This window comes from Pogona vitticeps, chromosome 4, assembly GCF_051106095.1.
Source record: "Pogona vitticeps strain Pit_001003342236 chromosome 4, PviZW2.1, whole genome shotgun sequence".
In the NCBI taxonomy this organism is placed as follows: Eukaryota; Metazoa; Chordata; class Lepidosauria; order Squamata; family Agamidae; genus Pogona; species Pogona vitticeps.
The window spans coordinates 202,327,575-202,346,575 of NC_135786.1; the positions used below are offsets into that span (position 1 = coordinate 202,327,575).

Below are 19,001 nucleotides of genomic sequence, written 5' to 3' on the forward strand. Positions count from 1 at the left end.
GAAAAGGAGGGCTTTTCGGGGGGCGGAGCCTGTGGCAGAGCGTGACGCGGCCGGGCCAGAGAAACTGTTCCGAGTCGGGCGAGCGTCCAAAGAAGTTCGGCCTCTTCGCTTTGCGGATGAGCGTGACCGCCCCACGCGCCCGCCACTTGGAGGAGGAGGAGGAGGAGCGGGGTGGGTCGGGAAGGGCGAATGGCCGTGGAGAGGGCTCTCCTTTTGCCGTATCGCGAGCGGCTACGTGGCATGAGTGTTGTAGTCAGTCGGTTAGTTTCTCCCCCCCCCCCATTGGGATCTTGTTTTTAAAACCAGTGCTGGACGATGTCTGTGACGACTCAGGCACCGGGATATTACTTGCGGCAGATCATCTCCTGAAACGTTTGCTTCTTAATAATTTCTTTTGTGTCTGTGTGGGCGCTGGTTGTATTCCGTACAACGCATAGGGGCTCCTTCCAAAACGGGCCAGTTTGCGCGGCCCTTTTTAAAAATCGCCAAGATGCCCCTTGCTCAATTATTTTCTGTCTTCTGCATCTAAAAGTGTTATCAGAAAAAGGCTGCGGGGAGTCTTCCCCCCTCCCTCGCTTCTTTTGCCGGTCTCAGCCTTGCTATTGGATATGCAAAAAGCAAAATATAAACACAGATTAAAAATATAAATAAATCCCACAACAAAGCAAACACCCACAACCCACCTTGCTTCCCCACCCCATTGGAGAACCGCAAATTCCACCTGCCTTTTTTTTTTTTTTTTGGAGGCAGGAAAAGGAGCAGGATAGTGCTCAGAAAAAAGTGTCTGCTCTGCTAGGAGCAAAAAAGAAAGGGCACCCCCAAAAAAGGAAGAAGTAGGACCAAGCTAAGAAGGCAGAGAAAGAGAATATTTTTAAGAACAGCTGCCTGGTTTGTGCTCTTCCCCACCCCCCTGCAAGGAATAAACGCTGGTGGCAAAGGCATCCTATAGCCTTTGCTAAAGTGCAAGGGGTTTACACCAGGCTCCAGGAGGAAACCAGAGAACATGGGAAGTCAGAAATACGTTACATCAAGTGGAGAAAACCACGAGAACTTCAGTGACCAGATATATTTCGGAGAACAGGTTTTCCATTTAGATGAGCCCTAATGGCTTTAGGATTTAAAGAAGTCATAGGACTCTGAGCTGCTAGGTATCTTTGACAGTTTTTCCAGGATGGCAGCTGTGTCTCGCACTGTTGCAGCAAAAGCAAGTGGCACCCTTAGGCTTTAAGATGCGACATTTTGGGGCACCTTAGAGACTAAAAGATTTTATTATGGCTTAAGATTTACTTGCCTACAGTTTACTTCAGCAGATACATATCTTTGCTGGCTTACTATATTATTTTATTTATTTATTTATTTATTTATTTATTTATTTATTTAACTTATATGCCGCCCACACTACCCGAAGGTCTCTGGGCGGCTTACAGCATTTAAAATACAATAAAAAGGCAAAATAAAAGGGCAAAATAATTAAAATGCAATTAAAATATATATTCTAAAAATTGCCATCAGACCTACAGCTGATATTATTTCAATTAAAAGCCATTTGAAACAGGAAGGTTTTGACCTGGCGCCGAAATGTCAACAGCGTCGGCGCCAGACGAATCTCAGTTGGGAGGGCATTCCAATGGATTTCAATGAGGGAAACTGTCCGTCCAATGGATTTCAATGAGGGAAAAAACAAAAAATCACCAAAAATTAACGAAGACTTAGAAGAAAGCCAAACTAAGTGTGCATAGGTTTCACAAGGTGGACTAACTATTCCAACCATTTAAAACATGTTCCAAACATTGTAAGACACTTAAAAATGAGCAAACACGGACATCAGAAAGCCATTCAAAAGCACTGAAGCCGGCTTCAGTGCTTTAGAATGGCTTTCTGTTGGGGAAGCATTGTTTCACTTAGCGATGTTTCCTATGGGGATTTTCGCTTAAGGACGTTAATCCGTTCCCATTGGAACGGATTAACCGGTTTTCAATGCATTCCTATGGGAAATGGTGTTTCACTTAACGATGTTTCCCATAGCGATGGGTTTTTTGGAACCAATTAACATCGTTAAGCGAGGCACCACTGTACTAATATTCTTGGACTGGTAAATCAATTAGCATGTGTAGAGTGGGGGAAAAACGTGTGTCCTTATGTGTGCCACAAGATTGTTGAATCAAGTCCACTTCTAAAATGTGTACTTTAATTGGGGGAGCGTGTAACCTTGACCACAATCTATTGCAAACCTTCACCCTGTTCGTTGCTGTCTTAATCTAGATTAAGTTTCAGTTCCTTTGCCCATAGTCATCCCAGAACAACTTCTAGACATCGACTTAAGGCTGGAATCGGGAACTTGTTTTTCAGATGTTTTTGTCTTCAACTTCTAGAAGCCTCAGCCAGCATGGCCGGTAGTACCGGGCACTGGGAGTTGTAATCTAAAACATCTGGAAAGCCAATTGTCCCCCAATCTTTATTTAAAGATACCTTCCCCATACTGTTGACTCCTTAGCCAAAACCTCCCAGTGATCTGGCAGCTTTATAGGGATATTGAAAAGCTTAAAGCATTTCACACTAAATATATTCTGTTTCTATACCTGTGAAAGCATCGGGACCAGTTGGAGCCCATTTAACTTGAGGTAGTTGATTACATATTTTAAAATCCACATTCTCAATAAAATAGCTGACTGTTCAGAGTCAACCAAATAAGATAGTTCTTATCCTAGTCTATGAAGATTCTCAGTTTCTTTTGCACCTTAGCTTTCATTTGCAAGGTTGTTATACTTTTGTGTACTTACAAAATCTTAAAAGGATCTATTTCTGTATCAGAAGAAAAAAGTGGAATATGCCAAGGTGGATAAAAAATTAATAATTAAAAAAATCAAATTGATTTAAATCACAATTTAAATTAAAAAACTGATTTTTGATTTAAATCATGATTTAAATCAAACCTACCCTGGAATATGCAAAGTTTTGCTTTATACCTTTCCTACTAAAAGGAATGCAAGATGTTTAACATCCCACCTTAGTACAGGATGCAAGGCAGCTCACATATGAATTTAAGCAGGTAAAGATTTTTTTCCTGCTTGTTTTCCATTTTCCTTTCTTCAACTTTATGTCTGGCTACTGAGCACCCTTACTTCCTTCTGGATTCTCAGGTACAATTGTGGTCGCTTTCATCACCTAAGCTTGCTGGTAGAAACAGCAGAGCTTGGGAGTAACCAGTAGAAATAATTTAGATTACACCGCAGCTCCTGTGTAAAAAGCTGTAATATTTTTTGGTAACAAGGATATGATGATTAGAAATTAATATCATAAGCAGAATGAAGTCAGCTTATTGTTATAACAAGTAATTCTAGCTAACTTTAAAGGGCATGTTAACTGGAAATTTTCAAGTTTCATACCATTCTCTTTTCCTTCTTATGTTTTCCTTCCTAGCAAAATGACAGGCAAAACTCTTGAGTTACTTTTAAAATACACATTAAGTAATTATAATCAGTGTTAAACTTCATAACAAATTATGGAACAAATTACTTCAAAAAACAAATTCTGAAGTTTCAAGGAGTGATGTTAAGTGAAATCATGCTACGCTTTACTTTTCCTAACATGTCATAGCCAATAAAAGTATGGCTTATTTGCCTCCAAGGGCACAGGGAGGGGGCCCTCATTTAACCAATCAGATGTGCTGTCCAAATGCATTTGATTCCTCATGTTTACAAAGGCAGATGTTTCATCCACAATGGCTTGTCAGTTCGTCCATGTGGCTGATGTGGAGCCTGCAGAGCCTATGCTAGTCCTGAGCAGGCTTCTCCTGCATGCTTTGCTGGGGTGGGGTGTGGGGCTGTGGTAGGGGCAGGCCCGCCCCCCACCCCCCCTCACATCGCTTTTGGAAGCCTCTTGGGGCTTTTTCAGCAGTGAAAATGCACTTCTGAAAGCCCCGCTTTGCCGTGGGGGGGCACGAGGGGGTGGCAGGCCTATCCCTGCCACCCACCCAGGCAAAGCACCACTTTCAGAGGCTTCCCCAGTGCATTTCCACTGCCTATTTACCTGCTGGGGAAGCTTCTAAGAGCACCGCCGATCAGCTGTAAGGTGGGGAGGGGCTGGAGCAGGGAAGATGGCTCCCGGCTCTTTTTTGGATCGCTTCCCCCCCTCATCGCAAACTGTGCAAAAATGGGGCATTTGCGATGATGGGGGGGGGGAGCCATCATCGCAAAGCGATTTTTCCCTATAGGGAACATCGCAATGCGATCGCAAAATCTTCATCGCTATGCGGATTCATGGTTAAACGGTGCGCCCGTTAAGCGAGGCACCACTGTATTTGTGTAATACCATATTATGCATATATTACAACTACTGTATATGAACTTCTGTATGTGGGTGAAGATGTTGCAAGGTTGTTGTTTTTTTTAACCAATTCACTCATTCAACACTGGAGCCATCTTCCATCATTTCTCTAATTGGTTTCTAACTTGACCACCTGAATCATGGAAAAAATTGTGTATGAGAGGAAAATGTTAGCAGTTATCAGTAAATGTATTTATGAAGTGCTATTTGAAAGAACATACTACAGCAGCTCCTGTGTCAACAGCTGTACTTTATTTAATTCACTTTTTTTAAAAGCAGATGTCATGGGATTTGTAAGGATTATTCAAGTGTTATCTTTCTGGGCATACCCCATGTGAGACATTATCTCTGTGCACTCCATGTGAAGAATGGAATGCTCTAGCACTACCACCTCCACAGTTCCTTTCACGTAAGAGTGATATACGCGAGGAGCAGACCCAGCCAGATCAGGGGAAGCTCTATATAAGAATCAGAACTCCAAGTGTTGTATTCTGCTTTTGAGATGTAAAACCTACATGGATACAATCTGATCTCAGACCTATCACATTTGTACAAAGACAGCTATGAAAAGGAAGTCAAGCTACATCACTCCCCTGTGTATGTGTGGAATACCTGAACAGGGCTCTTTTCACAGCAGATTCTATTGAAGTATCCAAGTATATTATTCTGTGAAAAAACATCAGTTTGACTTTGCATTTAAAACGTTAATTTCACTGCTTTAAAGTCACAAAAGGTGCATATATACACCAGGATCACTCTTGGTTTATGTTGTAATTATAAATTGCTTTTCCACCTGAGGTTGGGAGAATTTTCATATGCTGAAACAGAAGCAGAAGATAACTAAACAAGCAGGCTTATGAAAATGTTATTTAAAATGCAGATTTAAAGTTTTTATCATAACACATTAAGCAACAAGTGATCAAAAACAGGTTTAAATTGTACAATATGGCCTACTAGTATATTGTATCACTCAAAAGACTGGCAACAATTTAATTTCCATTATAATATCCATTTTTATATTTGAGAAAAATATTTTTAGTCAAGTAATCATCTGTTAAACTTACAGAGAATTCACAATGTTTAACTGAGAGATGTTCAATTATTTTATATAATTCAGGATGCAGTCCTGTGCTCACTTTCTTGTGTGTAAGCTCTATTGAACTTAGTGGAACTTCCTTTTCAGGGGATGTGCACTAAGACTATTTGTATGTATCATCTTTTATACTTGGCCATTTTGATGCAGAGTACCCATAATCTAAGACTACTATTAAAATAATGTGTCTATAGAGGCATTTGAGCTACATTTGCACACAGATATATTTCACAGTCATTCTATTGTGTTAATACTGTATTTTTTAGCCTTGTATCCTATTTTCAGTGCTTGATATTATATTTACGTTATGCCTTTAACTGCTTTGAATTTTGATAAAGTGGGATATATGTTATTTAAATAAATGAAACATTTGTCATGCTAATCTATAGTCTCTATTAGAGTACTACCTTTATTTGCCACCTCTATTTATGAACATATGAATGTTTGAATTAAAACCAGGACAAGAAAACCAGTGATCAAGCATTATTTCACTAAAAGATTTAGATATCATAGCAATCTTTACTTTATCCTATTTCTGTAGTTTTCATCAGTATCCTTCAATAACTGAGTACTCATACTTATTTAAATCTAAGTTGTATTGTTAAAAAGGATGTGCTAATATCCAAAGAGCCTGATGGTTTTTAAAGTACTTTTTAGGTAAGTTAAAAAGAAGTCAGTGTCAAATAGTTAAGTGGTTTTGAATTTTATCATAGTATTAACATGAGATATTAGCATGCTGTTTATGGTGTTGCTTGATTACGCTCCTTGCTTTATTTTTAGGTTTGTTTTTCATTTTTGTTTTGGTTTATATATTTGTGTATTAACAACCCTGAATTTGATTTTACATGAAAAGGCAGCATAAAAATGCCACTAATAAAATAAAAATACAGTTGACTGTGGGATGGTATGAGGTTGCTGTTTGCAAGATACAAAAGTACAGTGATTTTTAGTGTAGAAAAGTGCAGTTCTTTTGTACTTGGACCAAGTGTAGGCCCAGACCTCATATCTCTGACATACATTTTGTATGATCATGTAGCTACCTCTGTTCTGGTGCATCTTCGGAGACCACATTTAATGTCATTGCAGAGGGGTCCCTCAACACACAGCAAAAGCAGACTCAGCAAGTCCATCAATCTTTTGAGTGGCACAGGGGTACTGGTGGGGAGAACAGCCAAGAAATTCTCGATGTATGAGCAAAGTTCTAGTCATTTGTCTCTGGAACCAACCGATAATCGTAAAGTGGAGCTGTATAAAACAGCATACTTAATATGAAAATGACTAAGGACTATTTTATTAAATTGTATAATTTTTAGATGGACGATTTTGACACTCGAAACGATTTCCTTAGGCTGTAACCTTATATCCATGTGCTAGGAAAAAGTTGCATCAACAGCAGCAAGCCTGACTCCTGAATAGGTAGGTACAAGTTTCCTTTGTTAATATCTGCTACACAACTGACCACCAGAATATTTTTTTTAAAGCGATTTTATGACAGATGTGGCTCTTTGCTTCTGTTTTGCTCCTCTTGGTTGTGCATAAACAAACCAGAACTAGAAAGTTCAGATCTGAATCCACCAAGTAACATCAGCATATGGAACTGGTTCCTTCAGGGGATTTGGGGATGTGATCCTCCCTTCTCCCTAAAGCCCCCATGCATCCCAGAAACCTAATCTGGAGGACCAAGGCTTGGGTAGCACTGGTGGCTAGGCTGGGAGAAGAAAGTTCCACTGAGCTGGAGCTGTAGGGACGTTGGCTGTAGGTCTCTATGTGTTACCCAAACCAGGGCTCTTGGCTTTTGACTGCAAACAAGTCACAGTTTTAAAACAACATGTCCTGCTTGCAATCTCACCTTTGAAAGCCAGGAGACCCAGTTTAGATTACACATTTTCTGGTCAGTTTTGTCACTCTTACTATTGAGCAGCACCAAGATCACTTACATGAATCTAGCATTCGCTTGAATTCTAGCTTGCAATTACTTGTGAACACACAACTCCTGTTTATATTCTTACTGCTTGCCATGACATATTTAACTCTGCTCTGTGAAAATCAGAGCCAGGAGAAGAGTATCAGATTGTCTTGGAGTAAAACATATACAGGTGCGCTTTCAGAACGCAGCAAAAATTTCAATGAGGACAAGGCTACTTACACACTTTTCCTTCTTTTTCTAGTTTCTTCAAGTGGTGTGTGAGGTTAATTTCTGCAGCTTTATGTAAGTGTTCAGGTGTGTCCTAGATTAAAATAAGTAAAAATATATGAATTAATCATTTAAAATGTCAACATTTTAAAAACATATGGCACTCTATTATTGTAAGTTCTGTCAGGACATTTTAAAAAGGCACAGAAGTATTGTAATGCCAAGACAAAGAACCGAGACAGATTTAAACAAACTAAAACAAACTTGATTTTTATCTTCCTGACCAAAACATTACAGTAGCTCTTTTTGTGTTCATTGGGGAAGATAAAAACATCTACTTTGTGTCACAGAAGAGGCTTGAGCTAACGGGATCTTGGGCATTTTCACCTTGAATATCTGACCTCTATACCAGATCACAAATTGTTATTTAAAGATTCCTTTCCGTTTCAGAAGCAGCGAACAATGCGGCCATGTAAGAAGCTAAAGGATATTAGAAATCATGGGTCCAGTGCTCTCTTGGGCTGACAAAAATGAGTGATTCTAGTCAATGTTGCTATGCAGGACAATTCTCACCACATCCTACTATTAATTCCCCCCTCCGCAAATTTTGCATCTGACATGCTTGTGTGTGATTGTCACAGTATTGCTTAATTTTGTCAGTGTCAAGATTACTAGTACTGTATCAAGCTGCCATTGTGTGTGTATGTCTAGAATGCACACTTATTTTTCTTTTTATTGGCATCATAGCAAGAACAATACTTCAGATTTTCTTTCTAGGTTAACTGGTAGTGAAGAGGTATTTTCTGGGTACCCTAATGTTTAGTTGTTTTGCTTCATTATCCCTGTGGTCACACTGCTTTAAAGCTAGCATATTTCACATCCTTGCTTGTGGTTTATATACCGCTACAGGGTGGGTCAGCAAAAGCAATCCTGAACTTTGAGAATCTATATCTGCTATTTTTCAGAATATCCACAATGCCTAATGTAAAACTTGGTGCAATGTACTGTATATTGTCAGCCATAAGTAGGCCACATATTGAATCAGCTAAGGCATCATATTATTTAAGTATAAATTTGTATAGATTAAATATTCATAATCTGAATGTCCATTTTGCACATTTGAAGCTTTCTGCAGGTATGACATGATCTCTTTTTTTTTTGGCTTTGCATTTTGCAAACATTGCAGGTTTAAAAACTGTTTTCCTTAGAAAATGCTGTGTGGAAACAACATTGATTCTGAAAAAAGTAACTGGCATATTAACATTTCATCAAACTAAGAGTGTGGAGATAGGAAACCAGCTAATGAAGCTTTCTCCATTAAAAGATCACATGTACACATCACTTATCTTGTTTATAGTAACTGCTAATTGGGAGATGTTATTTCTAATGCTACTGCTTTGAGCAAAATGAAGATTCGTTCCTAATTTAAAAATCGATGTCAGCTACCTTGTATACAATTTTCACAAGTTCTTCTGATGTAAGAGATTTTCCAGCATTCTCTTGCAAAACATTTAGGACCTGGTGTTCACGTGCATTTCTGTGAGAAATGTATTCTTGAATTTTAGTTCTTGCCTCTTTTACTACTGGACCATGTCCTATAAGGGGGTGGGGAAGGAAATGTATATAAGTAAAATAGTGGAAAAAAGAGAATACACTGATGCCAAAAATATACCTTTTAAATGCAGATTATATTGTTTATTAAGATGCCCAAAGTAAGTGGCATGGTTGTCACATATATCTCTAATTTCTGATTGGATAGGATGTGTTATAGCCAATTAACCTATGTGTTACATGAAGCTCTTTCCATCAGCAACTCACAATGCCAGAATTTAGAATGTAAAAATTTAAAGTAGTTTTATATCATAGAGTGTTATCCCACTACTTCCATCTTTACTGTTCCTGATCTCTTGCACAGGACTTCCAAGTACTGTACTCAATTCTGAATAAAAATATTTTCTATAATATGGGGATGATTGCCCTCTGGTGGTCAAAGGACTTTTCACTAATACAGTGTGGCTGAAATCTTGCTTAGTGTAAGAAAATAGTAAGGTTTTGCCTGTTCCTAGTCTGTAGTCTTTGCTGTGATTATTGGGTGTCCACATGCACACTGGATTGGTACATATCTGTGTGCTGCAAGAATTATGACAAGGCCTGCACATTTGGTGGTCAGGAACAGACGGGAAGTTACGAATTTTCTTCTGCTAAGCAGCAGGATTTCAGCCAATCAGCACATGTTCATTTATCTAGGTCCACCTATACCGAGCATTTGTTCAACCTTCCTTGTACTCATGATACTGATCTTGCCTCCTGGATAAATGTTTACATCTAAAAGCTGTTGGGTGTAGAGCTGCAGCAGATAAATACTGTATTCAGCAGATAATTCATCAGCCAGAAGAGAGTTAATTATTTTCCTAGTTAAAACTATTCATGATTTAGGTGTTCCACAGATCACTTTGTATGTTACTATATAGGTTGCTCGCCTTCATCCAAAAATGTTAAGTCCCCCTCCCTCTGTTGTTGGCAATGTGCCTACCAAAAAGCTTACATGTAATCGACACACAGAGCCTAGACATGAGCTGTAGTGTCACCACTTTAAACATGTCACTTTCTAGGTGATAACAGAGAGGGGAAGGGTTGAAAACTCCCCTCTCTATGGACGGTGACAGCCCTGTCTGTAACGCCTGAACAGGGCTAATGATTAACAAAGGGATCACATGGTTCTGGCTATGCAGAGCAAAACAGCAGTTTTGGAAGCGGGAATTGTGCAAGGGGACGATAATACGTGATACAGCAATTACTTAAGTTAAAGGTGTCACTAACCAGGATATATTAAATCAACTTTCATTTCCAGTAGCTTTTCCAATGATTTCATATAATCATGAAGGTCTTCAAACACAGCTGTTCCTTCGCCTAAAATACAGTCACCAGAAAATATAGCATTTTCTTCTATGAGATGTAAAGCCATATGATCATCTGTATGACCAGGTGTATATAAAACTCTGGAAAAATGATAGAAAAGTCAACACATTAAAATTTTACCATGTTTTTCTACAGTAAAGTTTACAAGGCAGCTAGCAAAATCTACAAATATACTAAGGCAATAAAATCATAAAAGGCAATTTTAATTTATTCTTTTTACTGTTAAAAACTAATAAAATACCTTTTGGTCATATAATTTTTAATAGAAACTTTAAGAATAATCCATAGCATATATAAAACCTAATGTAGCAAGTGTCTGTCTACATGGCTTCAAAGGCTAGTTAGCGGATATGAGATTAAATAGATTTCTCTTCAAAAAGCGTTCCAAAACCTAGATGCAGTCACTGAGAAAACTCTGTCTTGTGTCTTTAACCAGCACACTGGTGATGTTTGTAGGACTGGAGAAGGGTTTTTCTTGAAGAATTTAGTTAGGTTCATATGAGGAAATGTGCTCCTTTGGGTAACCTGGTCTCAAACCCTTTAGGACTTTAAAGCTAACTACCCCAAAATATGTCTACAAAACATATCAAGACATTCTTCTTAGAAGAATGGAGTCACATACGTCTGGTTTGATTTATTTATTACATATCTATTCAATCTTTCTCCCAATTCAGGGACCCAAGGCACCTTACAAAATGGTAAGAAGAAGGCAGACCCATGTGGTATGCATTATGTCAAAACAAACAAAACACAACAAAGGAATGAGTCACCATGGCTTGTTCTGATACAGTGGTGCCTCGCATAACGAGCGCCCCATTTAACGAAGAATCCGCATAGTGATTCATTTTTTGCGATCGCAAAAGCAACCGCATTGCGATGTTCCCTATGGGGAAAAATCGCAAAGCGATTTTCCCCCATAGGCCCTTGGCGGGGGCTTCCCCTTCGGAAGCTCCCGCTGCTCAGCTGGGCGAGAGCCTCCGCTGGGAGGAGGGCCATCAGGAACACCGGGGCCTTGCCCTGCCTCCTGACTTTCCCCAAGCCACCCACTCACCCCCGTCTCCGCTGCCACCGCTGGGAGATGGGAGTAAGGGGTGGTTCGGGGAAAGCCTCCTCCCAACCCCTCACCCCCGTCTCTGCCGGCGGGCTTCGGAAGTGGCTTCGGAAGTGGCTTCCGAAGCCCAGCGGCGGCGGTGGAGACGGGGTTGAGGGGTGGGTCGGGCACAGCCGGGAGTCAGGGCAAGGCCCGGGTGTTCCCGGCGGCCCTCCTCCCAGCAGCGGCGGTGGAGACGGGGGTGAGGGGTGGCTCGGGCACAGCCGGGAGTCAGGGCAAGGCCCGGGTGTTCCCAGCGGCCCTCCTCCCAGTGGCGGCGGTGCAGATGGGGGTGAGGGGTGGCTCGGGCACAGCCGGGAGTCAGGGCAAGGCCTGGGTGTTCCCGGCAGCCCTCCTCCCAGCGGCGGTGGCGGAGACGGGGGTGAGGGGTGGCTCAGGCAGAGCTGTGAGGCAGGGCAAGGCCCGGGTGTTCCCGGCGGCCCTCTTCCCAGCGACGGCAGCGGAGATGGGGTTGAGGGGTGGCCCAGGGAAAGCCGGGAGGCAGGGCAAGGCCCGGGTGTTCCGGTGGCCCTCCTCCCAAGCCCTTGCTCGCTCGCTGCCCAAGGACGCCCGGTGTCTCCTGGGCTGGCTGGCTGGCAGTGCTTTGCTATGATCGGTTCCCTGCTTGGGGAACCGATCATGGCAAAGCAATACTTTTTTAACAGCTGATTGGCGGTTTCAAAATGGCGACCCGCTGTTTTCTGGACGGATTCCTTGCTTATGAGGCACTGAAAATGGCCGCCCCTATGGAGGATCTTTGCTGAACGGTGAGTTTCTGCCCCATAGGAACGCATTAAACAGGGTTTAATGCGTTCTTATGGGGTTTTTTTGTTCCGATTAGCGATGTTTCCGGATAGCGACGTTAATCCTGGAACGGATTAACGTCGCTATGCGCGGCACCACTGTATTTCTGAAACATACACCTACAGCGGATGCCACATACCTATGCCTGGGTCCAAAAAGTCATACATGCCAGAGGTTGACAAGAAGACATACATTTTAAAAAACTATAGACAGAAATAGAACCATCTGAAGTTCCATGCATTCTTTCCTAAATAACTCATACAGCCTATTGAAGCATTTGAAACTTTAGAAAATACTGAAACATTGAGGGGAGTATTCTAGCTCTGCCCCATCTCTCATTACTCCTTATATATTGAAGGCAGTGCAACTGAAGAGGTAAAGCCTGTAAAAGATAGTGGGGCTTTCCCTCTTTAGACTTTTTGCCTTCCACAAGTAGGGGAGCAGCAAAACCAGGGACAAGGAGAGGTATGGCTAAAATGCTTTCATCTACATGGCAGTATTCTCTAGCTCTTAAACTCATGAGTAGGGCTATATAGGCATGAACTGGGCAACACAGATGTAACATGTTAACAAGCATGTCACACACTGTGTGAATGTCCAAGGCATCTGTATGAGTTGATAACTTCAACTTTATCTGCATCACCTCATGTTGTTTTGCAGTTATAAAATACATATTTTGAAGTCTTGACTCAAGAAGGAAAGCATAATAATAATAATAATAATTTATTTATTTATTTATTTATTTGACTTATATACCACCCCATAGCGCTACAAGCACTCTCCGGGTGGTTTACAATTTTTAATTATACAGGCTACACATTGCCCTCCCAGCAAGCTGGGTACTCATTTTACCGACCTCGGAAGGATGGAAAGCTGAGTCAACCTTGAGCCGGCTACCTGGGATTTGAACCCCAGGTCGTAAGCACAGTTTTAGCTGCAGTACAGCATTTTAACCACTGTCATGTCAATAATGTCATGTCAATAAATAATAATAATAATAATAATAATAATAATAATAATAATAATAATAATAATAATAATAATAATAATAATAATAATAATAATATATTGTCATTGTAAGTATATACATGGTATACCCATACAACAAAATTCACACAGGCACCCAGAGAGCAGACCCACATGCACACACATAAAAATTCCCCAAACACTCCCCACCCACTAAGAATTCAACATCTACACTGCAGGCTAAGTAACACTGTCCAACTAACTATTCAGTACTGGTGGTCTTTAACCTCATATACCAATCAATGTGCAGAAATCAACATTTACCTGAGAGTAGCTCCCTCTGTCTTTAAAACATCTCCATCTTTCAAGTATGTATACTTCTGATCTCCTTTTCCTATTACTTCTTCACGATGGGGGATACGTGGAAGTTTACTTATGCAATATTCAGACACTAATTTTAAAAATGAACAGCATATTTAACATGGCATTTAATAGTGATTACTTCAAGAATAAAAACCTCTTGGGCAAAATACAAATTTGGTGCCCATCAATTTATTGGATGGATAACAATGAGTCAGTGATCCAGGACTTGGGCTAGATCAGTGCATGTTGGGCCAACTAAGGGAACATTATTTAAATATACAATCCAGAGCTCCAGGTGTTAAGAAGTCTCCTTCTTCCCACCATCTTTTATGGAAAGGCAAGCAGCAGTGAAATGTTTGCCCTTCAAGAAAATCTGTGCGTAGGTAGATCTGAAAAAGCCATTTGGGCTTTCATGATCTACAAACTTACACATGCAATGTAAGTATTCTGTTTTCTTACCAGAATTCAGAAGAGAAAGAAAATGTTCTAGGACTCTTCACCCAGAAGTATACAGCACAAAGCAAGAGAGAAAAAAGCTTTAAAATTAACCATTTCTCCCAAGTTTTGTTTAGTTTCAAAATGAAAATATGGATGTGGATAACACATAAGCTAGAACTTGAAAGATCAATCTTCCACTCTACCACTAGGCAATTTTGCAACTTTCAGACTAAGAGCAATACTGATATGTGATAACATGGAGGCAGCAGCTACGGAGTTATATATTGACTCTAACTTCACCTAAATTCTTCCCATTTGTATTGAAAGGGTGTGATTCATTAACAGAAATGAATTGTACATGGGGCAAGTATGGTTGAAAAATGGAGTAGGTAGAAACACAAAGAAGATTAGGGCACAGAGTTCTGTGTATCTGTATCTTTATGATAATACCCATAAGTCAATGAGGAAAAGATTTTTATGAGCAAAGGGTCAGCTAGAAAGAGGCTCAGTCTATTTAAAACTGATTAATTAAATCGCCATAATTTATAATATAATGCAACAAATGGAGTGTCCTAATAATACTTGAAGAGTTATCTCACTGGCAGTGTTGTAGTGGTAAACATGTAGATGCTTACTGTAATACTTCTGTCCCCACAAGGAAAACCCAAACGTGCAGATAATTTTACTGATTGGTATCAACAAAACAGTTTGGGCAGTTTTCACAGTTATCAAGTGTAGGACTTTTGTACAAAGAATGGGCTTGAATTGCACATTTCATCAAGACCCAGACTTCCCAAAAAGCACAACTCACAATATGTAGTTGTGAGAAAACCCATTTCCTTTACATGGTGACTATGAGGAATGCAGTTAAAATCAGAGGGAACAGGGAAGCACAAGGCGACCGCCAGGTGACACGATTCTTCCTGCTAAACAAACGTCCCAGTCTTGCAAATAATGTCTCCATTGTAAAAAAATGTTTCCCAGTTTTGTTCAGCTAGATGCTAATTGTCATAATTACAAGCTTCCCTGAATAAATCTTATTAGACAATCAAATGCCCAACATTTCCAGCAATGTTATTCCTTCTGCAGTTTTCTGCCATGTAACAGACAGAAAACATTAATCTAGAGTTTTGTTGGACTCAATTGCTAATAAATTGTTTTGAATATAAGTTATGTACACAGTAATACAGAATTTATTATTTTTAATTTTATCAAGAGTACTTACTAGAGGGAATGTGTTTACAGATATCAGATATTCCTCCAACATGATCATGGTGCCAGTGTGTTACCAAAATTTCCTGAATTGAGATGCTGAATTCATTGAGCGCTTGTTTCAAACAGGTTATATATTCAGGGACAGATGGTTCGCCTGTGTCAACAAGGATCCTTCTGTATTAAAGAAAGCCCCGCCCCCAAATCACACAAATAGTTAACCAAAAAACAAGGCTACCAATGACCTTCTACCTTTGGATTCTGGGTGGCAAACCTCACATGACAACGTGAATCAATTAATCAATTACAAAACATCAGTCGCTCTGTATTAGAATCTTCTTTACCCTCTTTAAACACTTGATAACTCTACGGTGCAGCTAGCTTGAGCTTGAGAGAAGGAAATTGTCATTACAACAGACGCAAATAGTCATGCCAAGAGAAGAAAGGAGCAGAAGTTGCAGAACCTGCAAGGCAGTGAATGGAAAATTACTACTATAAATAAGTGATCATATGGAGAAAAGCTGAGATCCTTATGGGTGGTGACATGGCAGAGGCAGAAAGGTGATAAGATAAACAAGATTCGCCTGGTTTTGAATAGGGAAAAGGGAACCAAGGTGTAGATGTCAGGTTATGCAAACAAGGCTCTAGAGAAGCCGGACTCCCCCACTCTCCACTATTGATTGCCAAACAGAACATTAAGCCTAGATCCTGTACACACTTATCCACACGTAAGCCTCACTGAATTCGGCAGGAATTATTTCCAGGTAGACTAAACTTTTATCTTTCTTATGATGTTTACTGTATAGTTTCAACAGTCTGTGAGCCACCTTACATCCCCTATAGGAAGAAATACAAGTGTTGGTCTGAACAGTTACCTTAACATTTTCAAAGCCAATATTTTCCAAGCCAACATGAAGATAATGAAATTAAATTGACCATAATAGACAGACAAATAAATCACTTGCCCTTCTTGCTTCTTTATTCTTCTCAGTTGGGTCATCTGCATTCCATTCCAAAGCACTTGCTTCCACAACTGCTCAATAGTCTTAAAAACAGTCTTTCGTCTAGCTCTTCTTCACAAGTGAATTTTTGAACTCTGTATCCACAGATGGGTGGGAACTTTAACCCAGATCTCCTGAGCCCTAGTCTGACACTCTGGCCACTACATTACAGCGGCCACCTCAGTGGGGGTAGAAGAGGCAATTTTCTATCCAATCTAAATTTAATAGAATTTATAGATAGGATCTCAAGGATATTGCCCACCCCACCTTCCTAACAACAATGAAGTAAAAAGTAAACATGTTTGCTTTTATGCTGGCCTCCTGTCTTATTATGCCAGACTGATTGCCAGCAGATCACATTGGGCTCTTAACAACAAGACCACCCCATAAAAAGGGGTGCGCGGGAATTCTGTGTTGCATAATAATGTATCCGCACACACCACCACAACCCAAGCATCTCTTTTGTGTTCATGAAAGCAAATAAAATTGTGATGGGAGAGTGGCCCCTTGTTTTCCCCTCACAGACTTCGACCGAGGTCCCCTTCCCTCCAGTCAGGTCGCTTTTGGCGAGTTCAAAACATATCCTGCACTACCCCTCCGAACGCGCACCCGACGAACTGCTGCCTGAGGAGCGCCGCTCCTATTCAAGAAAAGCAGAGCGGGGTGGGGGGAGTGGGAGACACCCGTTGGCAGCAACGTTTTCCTTTTGGGGAGCGGGGGGGGGAGGGATTCCCTCGCACGTTACCTGGGCCCGGTGCCCACTAAGTAAGTGTTGGTGCCCTGCAGGGTCATGGGCCCCGGGTTGCAGCCCAGGACGCGAACGACCCTCGACGAGAGCTTCTCCACCCGCGGCAGGACCGACAACATCGCCGCTCCGGCCAGGAAACCCCTTTCCCCGGGCGGCGAACCGAGAAGGAGGAGGAGGAGGAGGAGAAGAAGAAGGCGGGGGGTGGGTGGGTGGAAGGAGGAGAAATGGCCCGCGCCATAGAGATAGGAAAAAGTAGAGGGGAAAAACAGCACGCCTTGACGCTTTCGATACTGGTTTAGTATCGAAGAGTGACAGCATATCTTTGTTGTTAAGCGTGTCTTTCCTGCCGTCATGGTGGGGACTGTGCTTCTGGCACTGCGTTGTGTTACTGCTTCTTTTCGGACGTGAACGGGGAAGGGTCACACAACTATCCAACTACTGTATAGTTATACCAAAACGCTGTACGTATTTTCCAAACTACAGTACAGTACGTCGTTTCAGGAGACACGGAAGGCTAAAAGATGGCGCCCGTGCAAACTTAACCCGGAATCTGACCGTTGCGTGACCAAGCATTTGCGAATGAGAATACATTTTTTTATACTTTCTGTTTGCCACTTTCTAAGCAGGAGCCGCAGTTCAGGCGCTGTGTTTAAAAGTGTCTTGCAGTAATAAGAGAAGCAATGTTGAATTAGGCTGTTTTGTAATTGCACAATTCCTTTCGTGTTAACGAAATGTCACGGCATTAAGCTATAAACTCAATGCAAAAAAGAAGGAAAAAAAAAACATTATCGGAAAAACCTCACAAGCCAATTAGTGATCCAGTAAAAGTATTACCTAAACCAGAACTTTGCTCCACAATATGATAGTACTTCACATTCCCCGATTGCTTAACTTTCTGCAGTCTTAATGTTCAATAATCAACCAATTTTGTCAACAAAAAAGGTGAGAACGCAGAATAGCAAACTGCTTTTCTATTGATAATGTTTATATCAATCATATTTTTTCAATGAGATAATTATGCACATTTTGTTTAGTGAGCCATAATCTGTACATGACTGAATACAGCCAAACATTTCAATAAGAGATGTGCTAGTCAACAACACTGGGAAAAAACATTTGGTTGATTTAGAAGCACAAAAGTCCTTTGACTTTTGATTGCATAATCTGCCATCTGCAACATGGACAGCCACCTTCACCTGCTCTCCATTAAACCTTTCCACAGGAAATTCCATCATCTTGGTGTTGCTACGACAAAGGCCCTGCCAGTTGTGCATGTCTGTCACTCGCTGAGTGAACTGAGCAAAGAGCTGGGTCATATAGACTCCTTTGGGAGGAATGAATTAGACACAAGCAAAATTAACATGAGGAAATTTTGTGTAGGCTACCACTCCTGGAATCTGGTCATTCTGAGAGTTGGAATCCTCCCACTCCAAATTTCCCCTCTGGTTGAGAAAAGGCAAACATCTCTGGCTGTTTAGAGAATCTTAATAACATTTTCTTCAAGAATTCTTCAGAAGCAGGAGTGAGGGCAAAGACATGAATGGAGAAGGGTCACAGATACTCTTTCTTCCATGATATACTCTGTTTATAAATTCGATGATACGTTAAGACTTCCACACTGAGGCTATTGCATGTACAGTACACTGGTAGCAGGTCTTGTCTCAGGCAACTTGACTACTTTCTTGTTTGTTGTTGTTGTTTAGTCGTTAAGTCGTGTCCGACTCTTCGGAACCCCATGGACCAAAGCATGCCAGGCCCTCCTGTCTTCCACTGCCTCCCAAAGTTGGGTCAAATTCATGTTGGTAGCTTCAATGACACTGTCCAGCCATCTAATCCTCTGTCGTCCCCTTCTCCTCTTGCCTCTACACTTTCCTAACACCAGGGTCTTTGCCAGGGAGTCTTCTCTT

At 41.0% G+C, this 19,001-nt stretch overlaps 1 protein-coding gene across 3 annotated transcripts; it reads right to left on the reverse strand.

Annotated features, from left to right (window-relative positions):
* Window positions 1-4,556: 4,556 nt before the first annotated feature.
* Window positions 4,557-17,307, reverse strand: LACTB2 (lactamase beta 2). 3 transcript variants are annotated; one of them, XM_072999024.2, is made up of 7 exons: window positions 17,092-17,307; window positions 15,359-15,522; window positions 13,657-13,783; window positions 10,374-10,552; window positions 9,000-9,148; window positions 7,566-7,647; window positions 4,557-5,144 (listed from the first exon to the last, which is right to left on the reverse strand). In XM_072999024.2, the coding sequence occupies exons 1-7, from the start codon at window positions 17,211-17,213 to the stop codon at window positions 5,101-5,103; spliced, it is 867 nt and encodes a 288-aa protein (XP_072855125.2). In that variant the 5' UTR covers window positions 17,214-17,307; the 3' UTR covers window positions 4,557-5,100. The 3 variants fall into 3 exon arrangements, with proteins under 3 accessions (XP_072855125.2, XP_072855127.2, XP_072855126.2); XM_072999026.2 differs by lacking the exon at window positions 17,092-17,307 and adding an exon at window positions 16,311-17,051; XM_072999025.2 differs by lacking the exon at window positions 4,557-5,144 and adding an exon at window positions 5,325-6,574 and having other exon boundaries at window positions 17,092-17,276.
* Between the last annotated feature and the right edge of the window lie 1,694 nt (window positions 17,308-19,001).

Coding starts and splice junctions, on each gene's coding strand:
- LACTB2 (XM_072999024.2), bottom strand. CDS start 17,213: ATGTTGTCGGTCCTGCCGCGGGTGGAGAAGCTCTCGTCGAGGGTCGTT. Junction 13,784..15,358: donor CTGTAAACACATTCCCTCTA/GTAAGTACTCTT, acceptor TTTTAAAATTAG/TGTCTGAATATTGCATAAGT. Junction 7,648..8,999: donor TTGTGAAAATTGTATACAAG/GTAGCTGACATC, acceptor ATTTTAATCTAG/GACACACCTGAACACTTACA.